We start from the raw sequence: 21,212 nt of genomic DNA, 5'->3' as shown, positions 1-21,212 counted from the left end.
CGGCTCCCGCACGCGTCATAGCTTGCTTAGTACACACCATGCACTCGCACATGTCAAACGCGACAGCTCAGCGTGCGACACGATGACAGTCAGCCCATTTTCGGAGGCTCATGGCCAATGCCACTTGGCTATATTTGGAGGCCCGAGATGATGCCGATGCCGTGGTGAAGGTGAAGTCAGCTAGCCTTAACGGCTGTCGTCCAAGCTCCCGCCCAGTGGATCATCCTGCATAACGCATTGGACCCCTCTACCTGGTGTCCCCACTTACATTTTCCTCGTGGTAAGATACTTTCTTCTTGCTATGAGCCTTCCTGCCCGTCGACTCTTGTCCCATCACTCATTTCAGCGACGACTCTCCTCGCAGAGAAGCATGCTGAGCAGCATGCCACAAGCTCGCTCAGCAAAAGCGATCCTAAGCCACCAAGAGCGCACCGCGACGGAACCGCGAGAGAACGACCTGCACACGGCCACCGTCGCCAAAGTCACGCCCGTCAACGACCGGATCAAGCGCTTTAAATTCGAAATCAAGGAAAAGGACGGCTTCAACGTATGACGATCTCCATCTCGCTCGCGACATGCGCTGATGGATAAGTCAGTTCCTCCCCGGCCAATGGCTTGATGTCTTTGTGCCCGATGTAGACAAGGCCGGTGGCTTCACCATTACCTCGTCGCCCTCCGAAGCCCTGCCGCGGTCGGATCCCGATTTTGTCCCCTACTTCGAGCTCGCTGTCCAGAAGAGCCCTAATAACCCGCCGGCAGCATGGCTGTGGCAGCCGGCGGAGGAGATACTAGGCAAGGAGGTCACTGTACGTGTGGGCGGAAGCTTCGTGTGGCCTCCCCCGTGTCTGGACATGAAAAAGATTAAGCGCGCCATCTTCATCGCAGGAGGTGTCGGAATTAAGTGCGTCCAGCTGTGCCGTGACAAAGTCGCACGCCTCGCCCGCTAACACCCCACAGCCCTATGATGTCAATGATGACCTACATAAACCAGAACTACCCGAACCTCGAAGTACGCTTCCTATACTCTACCAAAGTCCCTTCGCGCGAAACCGACCCGAGCGAAGTCCTCTTCCTGCAAGATGTGCTCGACCTGTTCCGCATACCCAGATTCAAGGTGACCAAAGACCGCCTTGAGCTTTTCTTTACAGGCACGTGGGACGGGTCTGAGATGGGCACAAATGAAGGTGACTTGATACATCCACTCATGTCTCTGACGCTGCCGCAAATTGACTCGGCTACCGAAGTGCCAGTGTGTGCCTGGACGCATCGCATTGACGATATTGCCCTCTCTAGCGCAGTTGGCAACAGGAAGGAAGCCCAATCCACCGTCTTCTATGTCTGCGGGCCCCCAGACATGACCGACGACATGGTGAAGTTTATCAAGGAGCAGGATAATGTCGCTCCAGAGAGAGTGCTGTGCGAGAAGTGGTGGTAATGGAAAGGTTAAGGTAATTTACCATTGGATAGTTCAAGGCGATCAATACTAGGTTTTGCATTCGACAATGATCCCGTCGCAGCGGCAAGCGCTGTTGTATGTACGACGCTCACACCATTAACTCGAATTTACGCGCCCACAAAGACGGTAAATTCCAGACGGCTCGTGATAGTCGAGGGACTGCTCCACTAGACTAGCTCCACATTTCAAAACTCAGTCTGGGAACCATGGCCATCAACGTTATTCGCGCCACACACCGTTTCCTGTCCGCGGGCACTGTACGGCACAGCAAGCGATCGCTTGCGCCGTGCAACCCCGCGATAGGGCCTTCCACTTCATCCGACCTCTTACCTTGGAGTTCTATATTGAATTACCCGATTCGTCGATATTAACCCACATTCCTCGGTACAAGAGCAGGGATGGCGCAAGGAACAAGCCGTCTAGCTCCCGCCTGCAGCGCCGACCTGCAAGTCTGATTCGCCGTCACACCTCACAAGCTGTGTGATCGCGCAGCATGCGCGTGCCACTCAGCGCCTGCGATGGCTCTTTCGCCCCTCAGCTCCCTCACTGGCGTCGGCTAAGATGGGGGCTTACATGGCTGTTAAGAGCGTGAAAGGCCCCGGAGAGCTGGATGCTGATGCTTTTCTTGTACGTCCGGACCTCGAGCACGAACAACGACTGTGTGCGACCATCGGAGGCTTTTGGTAGCATCTCCAGCTATCGACTTTCGGTTAACGACAATTGCGCAACAAGACTGGACGGCGCATTTCAGCCTTATCCCGCAATCGCAATTCGTCCGAGCGCAGCTGAAAGCGCAGCATCACGTATACGGCAACGCCCACCACCGCACATCACCGTCGAGCGTGACGGCTTCGAACGCCCGTCATGGGTTTTTTCATATCGCGAACATGGCGCCTGCCGAAAATCATCTACTTTCTCATGATTTTTGAACTGCCATTCACCGTGGCCAATCTTGCCCTTTTCGGTATCGCATCGCCAAACCTCTATCGCACCATTTTGTGGAGAGTGGGAGGCGAGTTTGGCTTCAACTCGAAGCCAAGCACCGTTTTGTACGCGGCTGCGAATTACCGGCCAGTAGATACACCTCTAGTATGGAGTAGCTTGTAAGTAACATGTCGAACCAACACTGCAGTCCATATCCTTGCTATCATTCCACTCGACTTCAAAACCTGAATAGTGTACTGACAATCACAGCAACACTCAATACCACCTCGTAATCGGCGTAGTATGCATGTTCTTCTGGCTCGTCAAAACAACCTTATGGCTCCTCAAGGTCTTCTTCCCGATCCTTTCGCTCCTCCTCCACATCGCACTCATGGCCCTATGGGCATACGGCATCCACATCCAAACCGCACCCGACACTATTGACCCAGAGCACGTAAACAACGGCGCGCCCTGGTATCTCACCAAGAACTGCAACATCGTGGACGACAAGCACATCAAGAGTTATTGCATGCAAGCCAAGAGCAGTTTCGCCGTTAGCATTATCATGCTGTACGTCCCCTACCACCCGTACCCATCCGAGTAAAGCGCTAACTCTACCCCAACAGCACCATCTACGTCGTCTTCTTCGCCCTATCAGCCTACTCCCTCATCCCAACCACCGCCCAGAAACAAGCCCACGCCGCTCGCAGAGCCGAGAAGAAAGCCGAGAAAGAGAAGTGGGCCTCATCGCCCTACGACAACGAGATGACTGCCGACGAACAATGGCAGCACATGTGGGAACTCCAACAACTACCCCGTACACCCGGTACCATTGGCGGCATGAAGTCGCCCATGACACCACGTACACAAGCGTTCAACAACCTTGGCGGCGAGGAGGCTGCACACGGAGGAGGAGGTTACTACAGCAATGTGCCTGCGGGAGGGAACGGCTGGTATGGGCCGCCGCAGCACCAGCCAGGGTCTATAACCATCAGTCCAGTTATGGAGCAAGACGAATACTACTCGCCACATGAGGGCAAGGGCAAGACACCGGGTTGGGGCGGTAATGCGTACTAAGCACTCAAGCTCATCAACGTGCAATCATCTTCTTTTTGTCTGGGTTTGGCGTTTGAGCGTGCTTGTGCGTTTTTCTTTTTCGATGATACCAAATCTGGGAACTGGGCTTTTCACTCATTATGGGGTGTGAGAGGTGGAATCGGATTATCTATCCATTTCAATATATGTAACGCTACGTCTTCTGTGACACTGAAATCGATGGCTATGTTGCGACCTTTGGATAAGCTCGTTTGTGTGTGATTAATGCCATGACCTATTGGATGATGGGACTGCGAGAAGAGATTGTGAGGACTGTAGCAGCTGAACTCTGGACGTGCACGTATGCAAAGCCAAAGATGGGTATTAAGTGACCAATGCGTAGTGAACATCAGGTGTAGGGTGGTTTGATAGGGTTTGGATCGTATTGGCTGTGCCAAAGGGTTGGAGGACGTCGTGGTCTTCTCTGTCTTTGCGCTCGAGCCCTGAGGGGTCTTTTCGCGAGGGAAGCTTGGTTGTGTACATTGTGGAGGACGTTGTGGTTGTGGTTGTCGGGACTGGGAACATACACCTATCGACGATGATATAGTGGCTGGATGAAGCCGTACTCATGTCGCTAGTACATGTGCTTTTGTAGGCTTATAGGTTCCTGCCGCGTGTGGTGACACGAGACAAGCGCGCAGGAACTGATCCCGCTTCATGCATTAAGATGAATATATAAGCCGTCAGGTATCATCAAGAAGATGTCTAAATCTGGTATAGCCCTCTAACAGTTTCAAAAAGGTCGTAAGATAAGAGTGAATGCAACATATCCTCGGCCTGGGGAAGGTTAGGCTAAGCCTCGCGGCTCGGCACCCGAGGAATCCGCTTCCTGCATGCACACCCATGGCCTCGATAACGAATTGGTTCCTACTTTTTAGATAGCTCTAGGCAGCAGCTCCTGAGCCAAGACCATGTACCCGTCTTCTTCCAAATGTTCTACGACATAACCCGTATGGTTCGGGTCCTGCCAAGATGTTATGCGCCAATTGTTCAGATATCGATCTCATTGCGATCTTGCAAGGCAATCACGAAGGCATACCGCTAAAGAAGGGACATGAAGTGTGGATCACAAGATCTTCTGACCCCACCACTATCTGGATATGGAAGTCGCAGTCTGGTTGCGAGTTCTGTGACTTCATCTTGGCGACAAAGGTCAACTTATTCCCGCGAAACGACTCGCTGCAACCACGCTATCTCCAACTTGACCGCGGGAAAAGCCTGATGAGGGTATCTACGAAGTCTGGGCCCGTGACGAAGCTGTCGTCTCATGTCAATATATTCTATGACTTTGAAGACAGAAAGCCTGAGCTTCAGGTTGCTAGCCATCCTAGCTTGGTAGTTCCTTTCGGTGTGTCCGCGGAGATCAAAACTCCAGAGCTTCAACCGTCCCCGCTACGAGTAAACGAAGTTCCGACCTGGCTTGAATCCAGCGCTACGAGACAACACCTACAGAACTGCTTAGCCCATCATAGTACCTGCGATCAACAAAAGGAAACATTCAGTAGCCGGCCAAGCCAGCTTAGGGTGATTGATTGTCACACACGAGCAGTCGTCAGACATTCTGGCGACATCCCATATGCCGCGTTGAGCTATCGGTGGGGGAAAAGCAATGGCGAGTCTCATGATTTGCAAACAGATATCCTTCCGGCAAGACTCCCTTCAACGGTAGAGGATGCTATTCGAGTAACCCAGAGTCTCGACATTCGTTATCTTTGGGTCGACGCATATTGTGTTCTTCAGAAGAACGAAGACGATTTCAAGCACCAGATCCGCCAAATGCACCTCATCTACCGCTCTGCTCAAATAACGATAATAGCAGCCGGAGACGCGGATGCCAGTTCAGGACTGTTAGGAGTTTCGATCCCACGGGAAAATGTGCAAACAAAAGGTCGATACAACGAACTCAATCTAGTCACGTTCTCGCCCTGGCCTTGGGCCTTGATATATTACACCGAAGGATGGTTCAGACGTGGCTGGACCCTTCAGGAAGGTTACTTCTCAAGGCGGAGGCTCATCTTCACCGAGAAACAAGTCCTATTCGACTGTGATGAAGGCGTCATTAGCGAGGACCTACAGCATTCTCAGATATTTTATCACTCCATGTTAGAGAAGTGGCAGTCAAATGTGGACGGAGAGATCATCTACGATTTGATTGAGTCCTATACTGAGAGAGCCCTCACCTACGATGTTGACATCCTCAATGCATTCGATGGCATTTTGGGCGAGTTCGAGCAACAAGAACCACCCATCAGATCATACTGGGGTATACCTTTGCCTTTCGATACATCCGGGTATATGAACGGGCTTCTCATTGGGTTGTGCTGGCGCCATGATATCCAGAATGAGAAGATCAATCGCCGGTTAGGCTTCCCAAGTTATTCTTGGGCAGGATGGTTGCACAATCCAAATGCTGTGTATCATATACGAAGAACGCCGAACACGACCCTGGTGGTCCCAAAAGACCTAGCGATTCTATTTGAGAAAAAGGATGGGCTTTTGCAGTCTTTGCAAGACTTTGAGAAAGCCAGTCCGAATTTTACCCAGCGGCACCACTATTCTCAGCGGATATTTGTTTCAGCGCCATCATTCAAGGTTATGCTACGCAAGAGAGCTGTTGTTGGAAGACATCTTGGTCGCGTGGTACATGGCCACGATGCATCGGTATTGCGAGGTGGAGGTCATGACTACTGGTCAGAGATGGCGCGGCTCGACTGTCCATTCGAGAGCCTTGAATTTTCACATGTCGGCGCTGGAGCAATTGAGATCAGAACTTGCTACGCCATTTTTCTATTTCGCGCTGTCGATATGAAAGATCGGTACAATGAACCTGTGGAGACAGTTTTCGCTTTCCTCCTCATATCCAGAATAGGGACGAATTGGGAGCGAGTTGGTCTATGGTTGCAACCATTCGAGGCTAAGGCAGGGGCTGAAGATCCTCCAGTGTCTTCATCCTACAAGAAAAGGGACTTCTGGATTGCATGAGCTGTAGATTGGTGCTCGAAGCAAACTACATCAAATAAGCGTGATTTGAACATCGTACGGTTAACTTGATAGGTGGTCTTTTGTCTAAGAGATTACCATCTTCAGTCCATCCTCATGGTTTGAAGAAAATCTAAGTGCGGCTTCCACCTCACTCCGTGCCTATACAAGACGCCGATCTTCCAGCTCAAGACTTGCGGTATGATGCATACCACACTCGCTCCCACACTCATTCCCATGCTCGTGCGAGGCCGCTACTCTACCATGATTCTCGCCTCTCTCTATACAAAAGTCTGCAGAAAGCTCAATCGTAGACTCAGTACCGGGACAGGTAGTTGTTAATGTGCGGCTACATCCCCTCTTAGGAGCACTACCAAAGGTCGGTGCGGAGTTTGGATTGCCGTAATTACTGGGGCCAACGGATCTTTTGTTTGATCGGAGAGTGGTGAATATACCGCCGCAGGAGCGCAGGGCGGGTCGGAGGAGAGGGAGGGACGCTAGATGGTGACTGTCAGCGACTTGGTTCGAGAAAAGATCCAGAGTAGATGACTGACTTGCAAAGGATGCCAGGTTCACATCGCATACTGCCCATATCTGGTCGTCGATACCGTCGTATGTGAGATCTGGATGGGGGTTTCTGCCAAGGGCGACCGTATGAGCAATGGTACCGAGTGCTGAGCCGCAGACCCTTCGAATATATTAGTGAGATGTTGATGTATTGGTTTTGTGCGACTTACAATAGGCCAGCTGCAAACATTGCCGCTACAGCAACCTTGCGAGCTGTCGAGATATGCAGTCTGGATATCTCATAGAGCGGACAGAGTAATATCGCGACCTCAAGTATGAAATGAGGTATGGCCGCAGCAAAGAGCGACATCATCGGTGGCAATGTGCATTTGCCTGGGATGTCTTTGTGCCAGAACTTCTGGATCGGCTGACATTGCATCGTGATGAGGACAACCTTGTGAGATCAGCTTACCGCCGTTAGAAGTCGATTTAGATCGCTTGCTTACCCTGACAACGATCCAGCATGCCGAGCAGACGAACAAGATCCTGATAGGCTGTCGGATGACGGAAAGACCAAATGTTCTCCAGTAGAAGCCTAGTATGACAAATTTGGATAGCCCGACGGAAAACGTGTAGAACCACATATCTACCCATAGTTCTAGGAAATAGTGGTACACAATCTCGTCTTCTGCCATATCGATGTTGTGAAGTGGCCTTCCGAGTCCCCATCGCATCTCTGGTCACCGTCAGCGCTTAGTTGTTAAGAGTGCAGAATGTTACATACTGTATATGCTGATGAAAGTGAAAGCACTTCCAGTGGACTGCCGCACTGTAAGTCTTGTGTCAATACAAATTCGAGTATACATACAAACGCAATTGCGGCCAAAACATCTTCCCATACCAACGGGTGGCTGGTTTGACGACGTGCAACCAATCGAAAGACAAGCGCGACTGCAGCAGCAGTATAAGTTATAAGCGCCGCTGCGTAGAGTTCCGGTTGTCGGTTGTGTCCCATGGCGGGCCACAAAATGTGTCGCACAACGAGAAAAGAGATAATCAGCAATTGATATCTAGGTATTATGAGACAACGCTCGTTTGTACACTAGCGATGAACCGTGCTCTTTTGGGACTAGCGTGGTGTTATACTGAGAATGTTTGGTTTTAGAATGAATGAAACAAGACACTGCACGCGAAGCTGATTCAGAGGATTAGATCGTGTTAAGATGGCGCGATGAATGACGGTCCTGGGGACGTAGCGCTTCTCGCATCTCATAGCTGATGCTGGTAACAGTCGTGCAAGGCAGGACAGCCCTTACTCAAATCACAGCCGCAGCGGCCACCTGAGCGGTCGGTTGGTGACTGATAAGCGCAACGCACTCGATAGGACGTATCTACCCCAGAGATCGCGAAGCTGCACGATGTTATGGCTTGGACTGATGTGGATCTTGCCGGGCTCAGGTCACTTTGCAGGATCCCCAACTGCATATTCAGGTGATCCTAAGGTGAGCTATGATGCAAGGCTCGTGTTTGCCGGCAGGCGAACACTTGGGGTTCAGCCAGGATGTTTCGCAGCTCGAACATCTATTTTTTCAGCACGGTCTTACTACGTAGACCCTAGGGACTGATGTTTGAACACTGGTGATCATTGTGGTCTCTGCTCCGCAGGCGGGCAGTTATGTTGACCGATAGACTTGAGATAGCATGCAGGCCGTATTCGGTGGTATTGCCGCAACTTCTTCTGCATTCTGGTAGACTGTCGTGGGGTTCTCTGCGTGTAAATCATTATGCTGGTGCCAGTGGTGGTTGTGTGCGCATCACCACACAAAAGCCCTCTCCGTCGTGTATTCGTAAACGCGAAATGAGTGCGCAGTCCAAGAATGCCAAGTATACGCTGCTGATGACCGACCGATTTTCAAATGTGGATCAACGGTCCTGCATCGAGATGCATCTACGGATTGTGATTGTTGTTCCGTGTGGAAAGGATCCCATTCGCACGGATCTGTCCGCAGGGCGCCCTGGCGTAACAGCGAAAGAACTCAAGACCAGGTTCGTATCGGACGCTCGTAACGAGACCTCGGGCCGGTCGTGTATACCGGTTGTCACAAATATCTTCCGATTGGCATGATGTCTTTGTGGCGTGGTTTAAGCCCGTGGGATTCCCTAAATCGAACCATGCCGCATTGCGATCGGTCTTCCTACGGAACTTCAGATGCCATCTCAGGGTCCGCGCGGCTATCATGGCTTGATGCTGAACCCTGGATGGGGAGATCTCCAGTCGTTACTCGTTGCTACTGGTGGACTAATGCCAGACGCAGGCTGAGGTGATTCATCTGCATATGCGCGAAATATATGCGCAAGATCGTTTTGCTGCATTAAAATGCGCGCCCTTTCCAATCCTCGTCGAACCAGAGGCAGATGCGTCCATGGCCGCAGTAATTCATATCCATTGCGTATATGCTGCTCCTGCTTGGTTTCTTCGATGAAAGAGAGAGCCGTATGGTTGTACGCTATGAGTAAGGTTGCGAAGCACGCAAATGTCCTAGATAAAGTTAGTTAGACATCAACATGTTTGAACGCAATGACCATACGGGTATAGTGTAAAGTGCGTTCCCATCTTTCTTCCCATGAGTTGCTCGTCCGCTACACTTAGAAGCAAGGCTGAACTCTTTATGCAGTGTCGCGCATGCTCCCTTGTGACTACAATCGTTTCGTTTTCCTGAGCACTGGCCTCCCCTTCGCTGTTCTCGAGTATCCTAAGTACTGAAGGCCAGCCAAGCACTACGTGTAGAGCCATGTACTGAATCCTTAGGAAAGACTTCCTAGAGTCAAACAGCGGCGTCGAATCCAAGGGAAACCGAACGGCAGAAGGTAGATGATGATACCATTCGCGCACTTGTTTACGTAGCTCGCCAACGACGACGGGTGCGAAGATGACCTGTCCTGTAACTGGAAGGGGCGGTCGCATGGTAAGTGCACGTAGCAAAATTGACTCTGCAGAGACACTTACAGTAACCGACAACTTCAAGAGTCTGTGTCAGGAACTTCCTAAGGCTGATCTGCGCCAGAAAGAAGTAGAAGCCTGAATCCTCTTCTTCGAACTGGGGAAGCGGCACCAATTCATGGAAGTGGCGTAGTCCGATGGGATGCATTTTACATGTCGCCTCAAGTCTAAGCACATGTTACATTAGTAAAGTCTTTCGCTATCGAGGCTAACGATGCAAGCCGCGCTTGGACAACTTACTCGTGCAGCACGGTGGAGCAAGCCCAGAACGCTCGGTTGAATGCTTCTTGGTCCGATGGGCTGTATCGTTGCATAGTTCTGGAGCTCAAGATATGCATGCAGTCTCTCGCAGCCTGCGTGATGGAGTTCCATGTCTGCAGTGGTCTGATAGCGAACTTGAAGTACGAAGCTTGCAGTATCCGACACTGAAGGCTAGCTAGTCCGATGCGAAGCGATAGGTGCTCTAGGAGGCGACATCCACGTGCAAAGTACTCCAACCCTGGAGTGAGATTATTCGTATTCTCATTCCTATCTTCAGAGATTGCACCAAGGGCCAGTATCAGAAATGCTAGGCATGTTGATGCACTAGGGTGCTCAAAGCTACTTGAGTCTGCCTGTTCAAGCGCACTGACGCAGGTTCGTTGATCGAAAATAGGCGTCCACCGAAGGAAGTTTTCCACAAACGATTGTTGGAGTCGTCGGCACGTTCGTCGGGATAGATCTACTGGGTGTGAGATGACTGCGTCACACTGATCCGCCAGTTGTTCGCCAGCTAAGATCTCATCATCGTAAAAGTCAGCTGTGTAGTCCCAGCTCTCCACATGGATGTAAGAAGGTGCGTGGAAAGTAGTGAGGCTAGGCCTCGGAGTTTTTCCTTCGGTGCTTGTCTGTCGATAAGCAAAGTCATACGATACTGGTGTACCAACTGATGGAACAGACATGGTGGAGTTGTTGATCGTTTCAATTGTCATTCGATTGGCGCTCGAGTGTTGTGATCTGGACTCTGGAGGAGGGTGCATATCGCTATGAGTAGACGTGTTGGGTGAAAGTGCTGCAGAACCAGGCGCATATTGATTCGTGGATTCTAGCTTGGCTTCAACCTGTGCCAGTCGTCTTTCAATGCTTGACCAGGCCTCTGACGGGGGGCCGACTGGTTTTGTGCGGTCGCCGACTGTTGGCTTTCGGTAGGTGCACTCAATTCCGAGCTCAGTACAGAAACCACAAGACTGCAAATGTCAACAAAAGCATATATGAATGCAATTTTGTCTGACCAACCGGCTTCTGGGCGTCACAGCGTGTCTTCCGAAATCTACAAACATTGCACTACAAGCTATAAGTAATTAATGTCGGAAGTCAGGGGTAGTGTTGCCTACAGCTATCGCTATACGTTTTCTGGGGTAGTTCTCGACGACTGTTAGACTGCCCGCTGGGCTGGTAGACGGGCGGCCGTCATCAAGTGGAAGTCGTGATTGGTCAGATCCGGGAGATTCGCCATGCTTCCGTTTTTCGGCCATGACAGCAGTCGATGATCGGAGATTGATGTAGGCAGCGAGAAAACTGCATGGTGCGGGTGGGTCGCGCTTTCATAGGAAATGGTCGTCTGGAGTGGACGATTCGGCTGGCGGGTGCCGTCCCGTGTGGAGACCCCGCATCCTTGTGTCGCCTGCTGGTTTGAGCAAGTAACCTGCATGGGACTTATCCTACGCAGATGACAGGCCAAGGTCGAGACATGTGCTAGGTGGTTATTACACGATAATGTACATGGTTGTAATCTCATACGGCAGCCCGTGCCATGGTCTCTTTAGCCTCCTTTTCTTTCTTGCGCGCTTCACGTTCCGCCTTGCGCATAGCTCGCAGATCCGGTGGCTTCTCAATGCTGAATCTAGCTCTTAGCTCGTCGATATCCGTCTCCAGTTCTTCCTCCCAGTAGATGTTGATTACATCGTCACTTTGTGCGCCGTTCCGTGTAGCCCACGGCCCATAGACGTCCCAGAAACGCCTCCATTCAGCCTTCTTCAGGGTGAAAGCGCTAAACACAGCCAAGCCAGTCATAGGCAGGCCGGTATTGGCGAATTCGAATGCCTTGAGAGCGACCTCGCCTTCACGAAAGACGGGTAGTCCGACCAAGGCATGGTAGAAGTCGTGGCATTCGCGATATCGCTGCATGACATATGCACACTCCTCGTCGTCTATGTACTGTACTGGCGCTCGTGTGTCTGGCGAGACGCCCTCGCGGTCAAGCCATGCCGCGTATGCATAGCCCAATGTGTTCGGAGGGAGTTTGCGGAGGCGTGGAATGTCGAGCGAGGTAGACGTTAAGCGTGGTCGGTCGCGTAGTATTCGTCGGCCTGTTGGATTTAGAAGCATGCGATCACGGAGCTTGTAGATGAAGTAGGGTTGCGCGGTGGCTTCGCCAAAGGATGCAATGAGGTCTGGCTTGTGTAAGCAGCGAACCATGAAATTGAGAATCTGGATCGTGTCTACCTCCTCTTCGCGGGTCCAGGAAACTTCCAAGACCCGAGCCGATTGCCAGCCCTAACCTTTCCGTACGCGTCAATGGTATGTGACCCTCATAATTCGGCGGGGGACGATTGAGGACTGAAAAACAGCGTGTTGATTGCGCGAATGATGACGTTTGGAACAGTGAGCGCGATATCAGCTTTGGGAGCTGACATGGTCGCACACTTCTCGCCATTTACGCGTTTCGGGGAGGGTTGCGGACAGCGTGGGTTTGATGGTTCTCATCTGGTTCGAGCCGATATAATGACGCGATTCTTATCGATACGCCACATGCACCAGCCACGCCAAAGTATTAGCAGATGACTCTTTGTCCAACTTCCGGACTTGTCAGCTGCAACATCTTCGATTGCTTTTTCAATAAACGAGATTTTACTCTGTAGTGGATAGGCTTCCCTTCAAGGTAGCTCACCAAATTCTTCAGATCCTGACCCTACAAAGAACAACTTCAAATCAAGATACTGTGTATCCGCTTCTGGAAGGAATCTTCGGTACGATAATTGACTGTCTCAACCAATGAGATATCTACAGTTCTAACAGATGTGAGAGTTAGGATCAAAGGAGTACTTTCGGCCTTTAGGCTATCAGCATCATCCACCGCAGCCATGACCGCAGCACTAGACCCCGGCGAACAACATACCCAATTCGTCGACTGGGCCAAATCCAACGGCGTTGACATCGATGGAATAGCCCCAGCACGCTTCAGCGGTCGAGGAATGGGCATCGTAGCCGCAAAAGATATCAAAGTCAGTCCAACCCACCATAGCCACCCTCACTCAAACCCCTCAACTAAATCATCAAGAAAGGAGACAAGTTAGTCCACGTCTCCAACAAATCTCTCGTCCATGTGGCCCTCCCTTCAATCCAAGCCTTCAAGCTCCCCGAAAACGCCACCGTCCATGGAAAACTCGCCGCCTCCCTCTCCCTATGGTACAGCGGCCAGGAACCACACGGCTACCAACTCTGGCAAGACGTCTGGCCCACACAACAAGACTTCGCATCAACCATGCCATTCCACTACCCCGCATCACTCCAGTCGCTCCTACCACCAGCTTGCAAAACGCTCCTCACGAAACAACGCTCCAACCTAGAAAAAGACTGGTCAACACTCTCACCGCATCTTCCTCCCGCCATAACAAAGTCCCTCTACACATACACCTGGCTGATAGTAAACACCCGAACCTTCTACTGGGAATATCCAGATCTGCCCAACGCCCACCCCAGCCTACCCAAACGGCGTGGAAAACTAACAGCAGACGACTGCTACTGCATGTGCCCGCTAATCGACTACTTCAACCACTCCGACAACGGATGCCATCCCGAACACGACAGCCACGGTTACTCTGTGACGGCCGACCGATCGTATTCTGCGGGCGAAGAAGTCTTTGTCACGTATGGGTCTCACACAAGCGACTTTCTGCTCGTGGAGTACGGTTTCATCCTTGAGGAAAACGTTCATGATACGCTGCCTTTGGATCACTTGTTGCTGCCTTTGCTGGATAAGCAGCAGGTGGATGCGCTGAAGGAGGATGGCTTTCATGGGGACTACACGTTGTTCGGTGCGGGCAAAGAGGAGATTGTCTGCTATAGGACGCAAGCTGTGCTTCGGTTGTTGGTGCTGGATTCGAGGAGATATTCGGCGTTTGTATCGGGGGATGATGATGGAGTAAGGGATCAGGGCAGGCTGAATAAGTACCTAGCGGATGTGTTGACTAAGTATTCGAGGGAGATAGTGGATACGCTGGAAGAGGTAGAACAGCTGGACTTGAGTGAAGGGGAACATGAGGTTGCGGAAGGCCAGAGGGAGACGGTGGTGAGACGGTGGAAACAGATACGGAGTATTGTCAACAAGGCCATCGACGCACTTGCTTCATAAGAGGGTGCAGACAGAGTCGGTATCTCAGAGCGCTTGTGGGTTCAATTGTTCAATATTCTCAATCTGTAACATATATGTCATAATCATTGAGCTGTGGCTACCAAGAGTTCTACTGAGAAGCCTGTGGACCTTTTACGCTTTCAAGAAACGCTACTAAACAAATGTTCATCTATCACCTATGCCACGCTACCCACCACCAATGCTGCAACACCCTCTTCCTCGCTTCTTACATCGATCTTCATGGTCACACCAGTCTTGGCACTGAAAGCCATCCGTACCGTAGCAGCAACCTTGCCACCTGTAATAGTCTTGCCGTAGAGCTTGAGAGTATGGGTTGATGTTGACAAAGCGACATCTGTACCTTCGAGAGGCTGGAGAGATAGAGTCTTGGTGAGTTGTTCGGTTGCATCTGTAACGCGTCAGTCATCCGTTCGTCATTAGTGATAGCTCGCAATTTTATCGACGTACCAGTTATGCTCTTCATGTTACCCAACTGCAGTGTTTCAGTCGCCGAATCACCGTTCGACTGTTCCCAGACATTATCAAAACTGCCTGCATATGCGGGAACAACGTAGTCGGCACCAGTGAGGTACAGATCCTCAACCTGGTACTCATCTGGATACCCATCACCTTCTTCTGGCTCGTTTGTGCTCGGGTCGATTTCCTTGCTGGTGAACTTGAGTACGTTGGTAAAGCTGGCGGCGATAAACTGCGATTCGGTCTCCAGGCGCTTGAAGGATACGTAGACGGTACCAGGCTCGTTGGTGACAAGCTTTGGCGCTGGGATGACAAACTCTTCTTCTAATTGCACGTCACCATCGTCTTCCGGTGTGACAACCATCTCGACATCCATCAATACTGTGTCCTCAAGAGTGTTCTTGATGTCGTACTGAATGACAATGTGGTCCTTGAAGATGTGCTTAATGGCAGTGACCACGTATTCGGTCTCGGATTCTGTGAGCTCGACGACATCGCTTGACTTGAGCACGCCGCCGTGCGCAGCCAGTTCTGGAATCTTTTGCAGTTCCGTAGCATATTTCTGCGCGTTCGATGCTGCGTTTGCGGCGGCATCGGCACCAGCTTTCGAGGGTGCCTTGGTTGCACTGGGTGCTTTGAGGGTTGGGGTAGCGCCTTCGGTTTTCTTTGTAAGGTCTGCCGCATCTGCTTGCTCGCGCGAGACTGTGGGGATTTTGGTGATGTCGAAGGCCGTCTCGAAGGTGTCGCGGGAATCTGAAGAGACGTACATGGCCAGCTGGTGCTCAAGAACAGGAAGGGAGAACATGGAGTCGTTACGGATGAAGTTAACAGCCATGTCGTCGTCCTCTTGGTCCATCAAACGAAGACTGAGCGCAGCGCGATCACGGACCTCGTCATCAACATCGTCCAGACACCTTGTGAGGAGGACGTGGACAGACTTCTTGATTTCGGGGTCCTTTTGTCCGACGCCGAACTTGGACAGAGCAGAGGTCGCCGCAGCCCGAACAATCGCATTCTCCAGGACTACGCGGTTGTAAATGTAACGGATGTATTTGGTGGGGTGCGGTGTTGAAGGACCTTCACGTCCAAGTACGAATAGAATCCTGACGGCGAGCTTTGTGAATTCACAATCCTCGATGAACTCGCAAAGTGTAGCAAGCGCATCTTCCTTGGCATCAGGTACGAAGCGAATGAGGTCCATGATAGCCTCGACAACGGATCGCTTGAATTCGTAGCCGCCTTCGTCGCGCAAAATGCCGCTGAGGAAAGCAAGGAAGCCGGACTGCTTCGCCTTGAACTTCAGTGCCAATGTTCGGACAGCTTCCACAATGGTGACCTTGAACTCGTCGGTGATCTCAGCCATGAAGCCAGTGATCTGCTTCATCAACCTGTCAACCGAAGACTCGTTGCCCGTTTTGAGGAGTGTGGTAATGGCGAAGGTGGCGATGCTGCGGTTCGAGTTGGTGATGAGCGATTCGATATCCTGGTTGCATGAGCGAACGGCGTCCGGCTTGAAGGAGGCCATTTGCGACAGGATGCGGAGGGCGGCGAACTTGGTGACGGCGCGAGGAGAGGTGAGGAAGAGCTGCAGGACGTGGACGGCTTGTACGAGCTCGGCATCGGTAACGTCGCGCATGTCGCAGATGGCCTTTGCAGCCTCGAAGTTGACCATCTCCGACTTGTGGCGCAACCAGCCGTCGAGGAGTTGCATCATAGGCTGTAGAAATTGTTAGTAGACATCTTTCAATGGATGTTGTGTAGCTCACCTTTCGCAGGTTTGGGTCCTCCTCAGCGAGCTTGGCTGCTAATCTGACCAGCAAGACAGTAGCGGCAGGGCTCTTGACGACACCAGCAGCAGAGTATTGCTGCACCATCTTGACCAAGCTCATCCTGTCGCCGGCGCGCATCTGGTACAAGAGACCAATGGCATGGTACTGTGTCATGTAGTTTGTGCTGGCCTGGAGGGTGGTATGTGAGCCCCCTCCAAACCCTCCCAAGAAACCACCACCCGACTTGCTTCCTGACGCGGCCTCGGCGGCCTCTGACTGCCATCTTCGGACGACATCCTTTGCGACTGGGAGGAGGTGGTACGAGGAGACGAGGGCGGCGGAGGAGACTGAGGGGTTCTTGTCGACTATGCACGTCTTGACGAGACGCTCGATGGCCTGGACGGTGGAGGCGTCGATGACGCGGCAGAGGGCGCGGATGGCGTTGGGGCGGTATACGACGTCGCTGCCGACGGAGGTGTCCTTCATGATCGAGGAAGTGACCATGATGACATCGTCGGCGGAGCCAGCGAGCTCCTTGATGACCAGGTAGACCATCTGGCGGAGCGAGGCATCCTTGTTCTGGAACAGCTTGGAGATGCCAAAGAAGAGGGTCGTGGCTTCCTGGCGCCCCCAGCTCTCGCCGGTGAAGAGCAGCAGCGCCAGCTTGGTCAGGATCACTCTACATTTCCTGGGCGAGATGGGGCTCTGGTTGAATACTCGTGCTGGACAGCGTCAGCGTCCCCCGCCAACCTCTGGCGCATGCGGGAGGTGCCCTACCTTCTTGGAAGACGGACGTCTTGTCGATCTGGGCGACTCCGCCGGCGTCCTCGTGCTTCTTGTCCATGGTGTTGTGGTGCAGCTCCGCGTGCTAGCTCGCGGTGTGTGTATAAACTGGTCCCGCTCTTCCTCCGCCTAACGTGTCCTCTTGCGACGGGGGGTGCAAACGTGTCCAAATGCGGCCTTGCAATTGGAATTGGTGGGCGAGGAGACGTGGACGGGTCGGGGCGAGGTCGCAGTGGTGTTTGCCTGGCCGTCTGGAATTGGCGACGTTGAAGATGCCCTCGACCAGCGCGAGCAAGTGCACCTGCAGGGATGTCGGCGTGTGGGCTGCTCTTGCATGTTCCAGGGCTTGGCGCTCGGAATGCGCAACTCAATGCGGTGCGGGTATTCAAGGCTCTGCCGCGCAAGATATACCCAACAATCCATTCACTCACTGTCCTCCTCTCTTTTTGTACACTCAAACATACGACATGGCAGCCTCAATCCCACGATCGCGATGTCTCTTCTCTTCCTCCACATTAAAAGCTGTCCCTCGCTCAAGGACGCCGCTTAGAACTTTTGCCACGACCTCCGACACGCCGCAAACCGCAGTACCAGAAGCCCCCACAAAGCGGTCACGACCACCGACGTCCTTCAGCGATACACTGAATGCCGGTCCATCGTTTGGCGATTTCGTCAACCCCGAGGCACCCCTCTCCCCGGCCGAAGCATATGAGATCAAGACGGTGCAGGTGGGCCCGGAAGGCCGCAAGAAGACCATCACAAGACTTCCAGAGTGGCTGAGGACGCCGATACCCTCAAACGCAAATCAGAACTACAAGCAGATCAAGAAAGACTTGCGCGGGCTGAATCTAGCCACAGTCTGTGAAGAAGCAAGATGTCCCAATATCTCAGACTGCTGGGGCGGAAGTTCCAAGAGTGCGGCAACGGCGACCATCATGCTCATGGGAGACACATGTACACGAGGCTGTCGATTCTGCGCCGTAAAGACGTCCAAAGCACCTCCACCACTGGATCCCCACGAACCAGAGAACACCGCTGAAGCGCTGCGGAGGTGGGGGCTGGGCTACGTCGTCATCACCGTGGTTGATCGCGATGATCTCGTGGATTCCGGAGCGCATCACATTGCCGAAACCATTATGAAGATCAAGCAAAAGAACCCCACGCAGCTTGTTGAGCTGCTGGGTGGAGACTACGGAGGCAATCTGGAGATGGCCAAGGTAGTCGCACGGAGTGGTGTCGATGTCTTTGCGCACAACATCGAAACAACCGAGCGCCTCACACCGTTTGTCCGCGACAGGAGAGCCAAGTTCAAGCAGAGTCTGGATGTGTTGAGGTCAGCCAAGGAGGCGCGCCCTGAGCTCATCACCAAGACCAGCATGATGCTGGGCTTGGGCGAGACGGATGAGGATCTCTGGCATGCGTTGAGGGGTACGTTCATACAGCCTGATGTACCACGAGACTAAACTAACGCTCACACAGAACTCCGCGCAAACAACGTCGACGTCGTAACCTTTGGCCAATACATGCGCCCCACCAAGCGCCACATGGCCGTCCACGACTACGTCACACCCGACAAATTCGAACTCTGGCGCCAGCGCGCCCTCGACATGGGTTTCCTATACTGCGCCTCCGGCCCACTCGTACGCTCAAGTTACAAGGCCGGCGAGGCCTTTATCGAGAACGTACTGAAGAAGCGGAGGATGGGCAATGCAGGAAAGAGCGAAGTTGCAGATCTCAGTGTCGCGGAAGAGACTAGCAAGACGTTGTAAATATGTAGATTCATGGAAACACTTCATCGCTATTATGCGACTTCGGGATTACCTCAACTCGATCCTGAGTAGAAGTCTGCTTCAACCAGGCTGTCTAATGTACAACACTCTTCTGATCACATAAACTGTTTGACAGCATTTAATCCATGCGACGCCTCAACAAGCATCGAGAAACAAGGCATCTTTGCGCATCTTACGATCAACACTAAAAAGAATTGGCGAGTAAGGAAGATTTCGTACGTGTTTATATGTATAGACCATTACAAAAGGTCTCCTGTGTAACGACCCACACCTCTCCAACCTCCCAGACGCCGTTCGGCGAGACATCGCGCAAAAGAAGAAATAAACGACCGTCATATGTACAGAAAACCCTTGCGTGTACACCCAACCAAAAAGCGTTACTAGTACCGAGAAAAACAAATACAGTTCCCACTAAGCCGTCCCCTAGCGCCTGACAGTCTTCCGACAACGCGCAGACGTCCGTCCATCCAGTCTCAAAATCGACGAGACAACGCAGGTATGCGCCTAGTTGTTCGGCATGCCAGCGCGCAGATTCTCATATTTGCTGACCGGGTAGCTGAGCAGATTCTTGGTTTGATCCAGGGCACCAATACCACCAATGTTCTTGACAAACTACATCGACATGTCAGTCGTTTTCCTCTTTTACCAGCCCAGATCGAGATGAAGCGCAAGAATCGAAAATACTTACCGTAGAGATCAAACTCTGGTCACCTTTCTTATCACTCGAACTCTCCCACCACATACCACCACCCAGTCCTCTCTCTCGGATGTACGCAGTCTTCTTGGCGATGACTTGAGGTGTGTCGTAGCTAACCATGAACCTTTTGGCTGGGTCATAGCACCAACTTGCAATAACGCTGTCGTCGTAGTTTTCTTGACAACCAGCAAGAGGAAGCTTGCTGTAGTCAAATACACCATTTTCCCAGGTACCGGGGCCGATACCTGAAAAGGGCTTGCCGGGCCCATCGGTGTTTTCGAAAGAGCGGCCGTAGAGGGGCATACCCAGGACGATGTTGTTAGGGTTAATACCCGCCGCGATGTAGTCGTCAACTGCCTTCTTCGTACTAAAGGGGGTACTGGTGGGATTGGAAGAGGATGGGTTCACGTTAGCCTGGTGGCCGGCGTTGGCGTCCCAGGATCCGGCGTAGTCGTAGGCCATCTACTTGGTGTTAGCAGTCAGTGTGACTTGATGAGTCGAAAGTACTGACCAAGTTCCAGAAGTCTAGATACTGGTCCATTGCCTTGAGCTTCATCTTGTTGTAATTGGTGGGGCCTGCGGGTGAAGCGACTGTGAGGAGTAATTTCTGATCAGGCGCATGGTTCTTAGAGTATTCGGTAAGAGCGCGACGAGTCTCCTGTAGAAGTAGAACCATGTCTTCTGCCTGCGCATCATTGGTAGGATATTCCCAATCGATGTCGAGGCCATCGAAACCAACATCCGCTAAGATCTGAACGGCGCTGCTCGCGAATTTGGCCCGACCTTCGGGGGTGGACGCAGGCTGGGCGAAGTGGGCAGAATAAGTCCATCCACCAATCGATAGGAGCACTTTCAACTTGGGGTTGCTCTTCTTTTGGAGATACAACTGCTTGGCGCATCCATAGACGTTGGTACCCACATCGTTCCACGAGTCAGTCGCATAATGCTTTTCAATGTCAGACCAGGAATCCGTCAAGAAGACTTCGCCGGTATCCCGAACATCGGCAAAGGCATAGAGGACATGGGTGAGCTCTTGTGCAGGAAGGTCTTGAGGATTGAAGTTGCGACCATAAATAGCCTGCAAGGAATGTCAGATGTAGATCTTCCGCATTTGAACCAGCCGACATACCCAATTGACGAAGTAAGCAACGTTCTTGTAGCCTGATGCGCTTGAAATTGAAGTCATGGTGTCGTTCGTACCACGCGGAATTGCGATGGATTGTACAAGGGTGGAGATCGAGAGTAGTGATGTTACTCCCGCGAGCATGTTGGCGGCGCGCATCCTTATGATGTCGCTAGTGGCGCGCTATGCTGTGCTACGTGGCTGTGGCGCGGGCTAGT

General features: G+C 52.1%; 7 protein-coding genes across 7 annotated transcripts; 4 read left to right on the top strand and 3 right to left on the bottom strand.

The window, feature by feature from the left end:
- Positions 1–370: 370 nt before the first annotated feature.
- On the top strand, positions 371–1,435 carry J4E78_007628 (uncharacterized protein; the record flags this gene model as incomplete). The annotated part of the gene is made up of 3 exons (XM_049368233.1): positions 371–547; positions 597–901; positions 958–1,435. 3 exons carry the CDS (start codon positions 371–373, stop codon positions 1,433–1,435), a joined length of 960 nt encoding a protein of 319 aa, XP_049219887.1.
- An 885-nt stretch (positions 1,436–2,320) lies between these two features.
- J4E78_007627 (uncharacterized protein) lies at positions 2,321–3,457 on the top strand (the record flags this gene model as incomplete). The annotated part of the gene is made up of 3 exons (XM_049368232.1): positions 2,321–2,559; positions 2,651–2,950; positions 3,007–3,457. The coding sequence occupies 3 exons, from the start codon at positions 2,321–2,323 to the stop codon at positions 3,455–3,457; spliced, it is 990 nt and encodes a 329-aa protein (XP_049219886.1).
- Positions 3,458–11,735: 8,278 nt separating this feature from the next.
- COQ4 (Ubiquinone biosynthesis protein) lies at positions 11,736–12,419 on the bottom strand (the record flags this gene model as incomplete). The annotated part of the gene is made up of 1 exon (XM_049368231.1): positions 11,736–12,419. One exon carries the CDS (start codon positions 12,417–12,419, stop codon positions 11,736–11,738), a length of 684 nt encoding a protein of 227 aa, XP_049219885.1.
- A 665-nt stretch (positions 12,420–13,084) lies between these two features.
- Positions 13,085–14,355, top strand: J4E78_007625 (uncharacterized protein; the record flags this gene model as incomplete). The annotated part of the gene is made up of 2 exons (XM_049368230.1): positions 13,085–13,225; positions 13,282–14,355. The coding sequence occupies 2 exons, from the start codon at positions 13,085–13,087 to the stop codon at positions 14,353–14,355; spliced, it is 1,215 nt and encodes a 404-aa protein (XP_049219884.1).
- Positions 14,356–14,531: 176 nt separating this feature from the next.
- J4E78_007624 (uncharacterized protein) lies at positions 14,532–17,445 on the bottom strand (the record flags this gene model as incomplete). The annotated part of the gene is made up of 4 exons (XM_049368229.1): positions 14,532–14,764; positions 14,824–16,549; positions 16,599–17,323; positions 17,379–17,445. The coding sequence occupies 4 exons, from the start codon at positions 17,443–17,445 to the stop codon at positions 14,532–14,534; spliced, it is 2,751 nt and encodes a 916-aa protein (XP_049219883.1).
- Positions 17,446–17,851: 406 nt separating this feature from the next.
- Positions 17,852–19,153, top strand: J4E78_007623 (uncharacterized protein; the record flags this gene model as incomplete). The annotated part of the gene is made up of 2 exons (XM_049368228.1): positions 17,852–18,812; positions 18,864–19,153. The coding sequence occupies 2 exons, from the start codon at positions 17,852–17,854 to the stop codon at positions 19,151–19,153; spliced, it is 1,251 nt and encodes a 416-aa protein (XP_049219882.1).
- Positions 19,154–19,678: 525 nt separating this feature from the next.
- On the bottom strand, positions 19,679–21,057 carry CHIB1 (Endochitinase B1; the record flags this gene model as incomplete). The annotated part of the gene is made up of 4 exons (XM_049368227.1): positions 19,679–19,786; positions 19,863–20,333; positions 20,383–20,949; positions 21,001–21,057. The coding sequence occupies 4 exons, from the start codon at positions 21,055–21,057 to the stop codon at positions 19,679–19,681; spliced, it is 1,203 nt and encodes a 400-aa protein (XP_049219881.1).
- Positions 21,058–21,212: the final 155 nt, after the last annotated feature.

The sequence above is a fragment of the Alternaria triticimaculans genome, assembly GCF_023758025.1.
Source record: "Alternaria triticimaculans strain BMP 0046 chromosome Unknown scaffold_12, whole genome shotgun sequence".
In the NCBI taxonomy this organism is placed as follows: Eukaryota; Fungi; Ascomycota; class Dothideomycetes; order Pleosporales; family Pleosporaceae; genus Alternaria; species Alternaria triticimaculans.
Note: the sequence above shows the minus strand (reverse complement) of the source record. Positions and strands in the feature narration are given on the sequence as shown.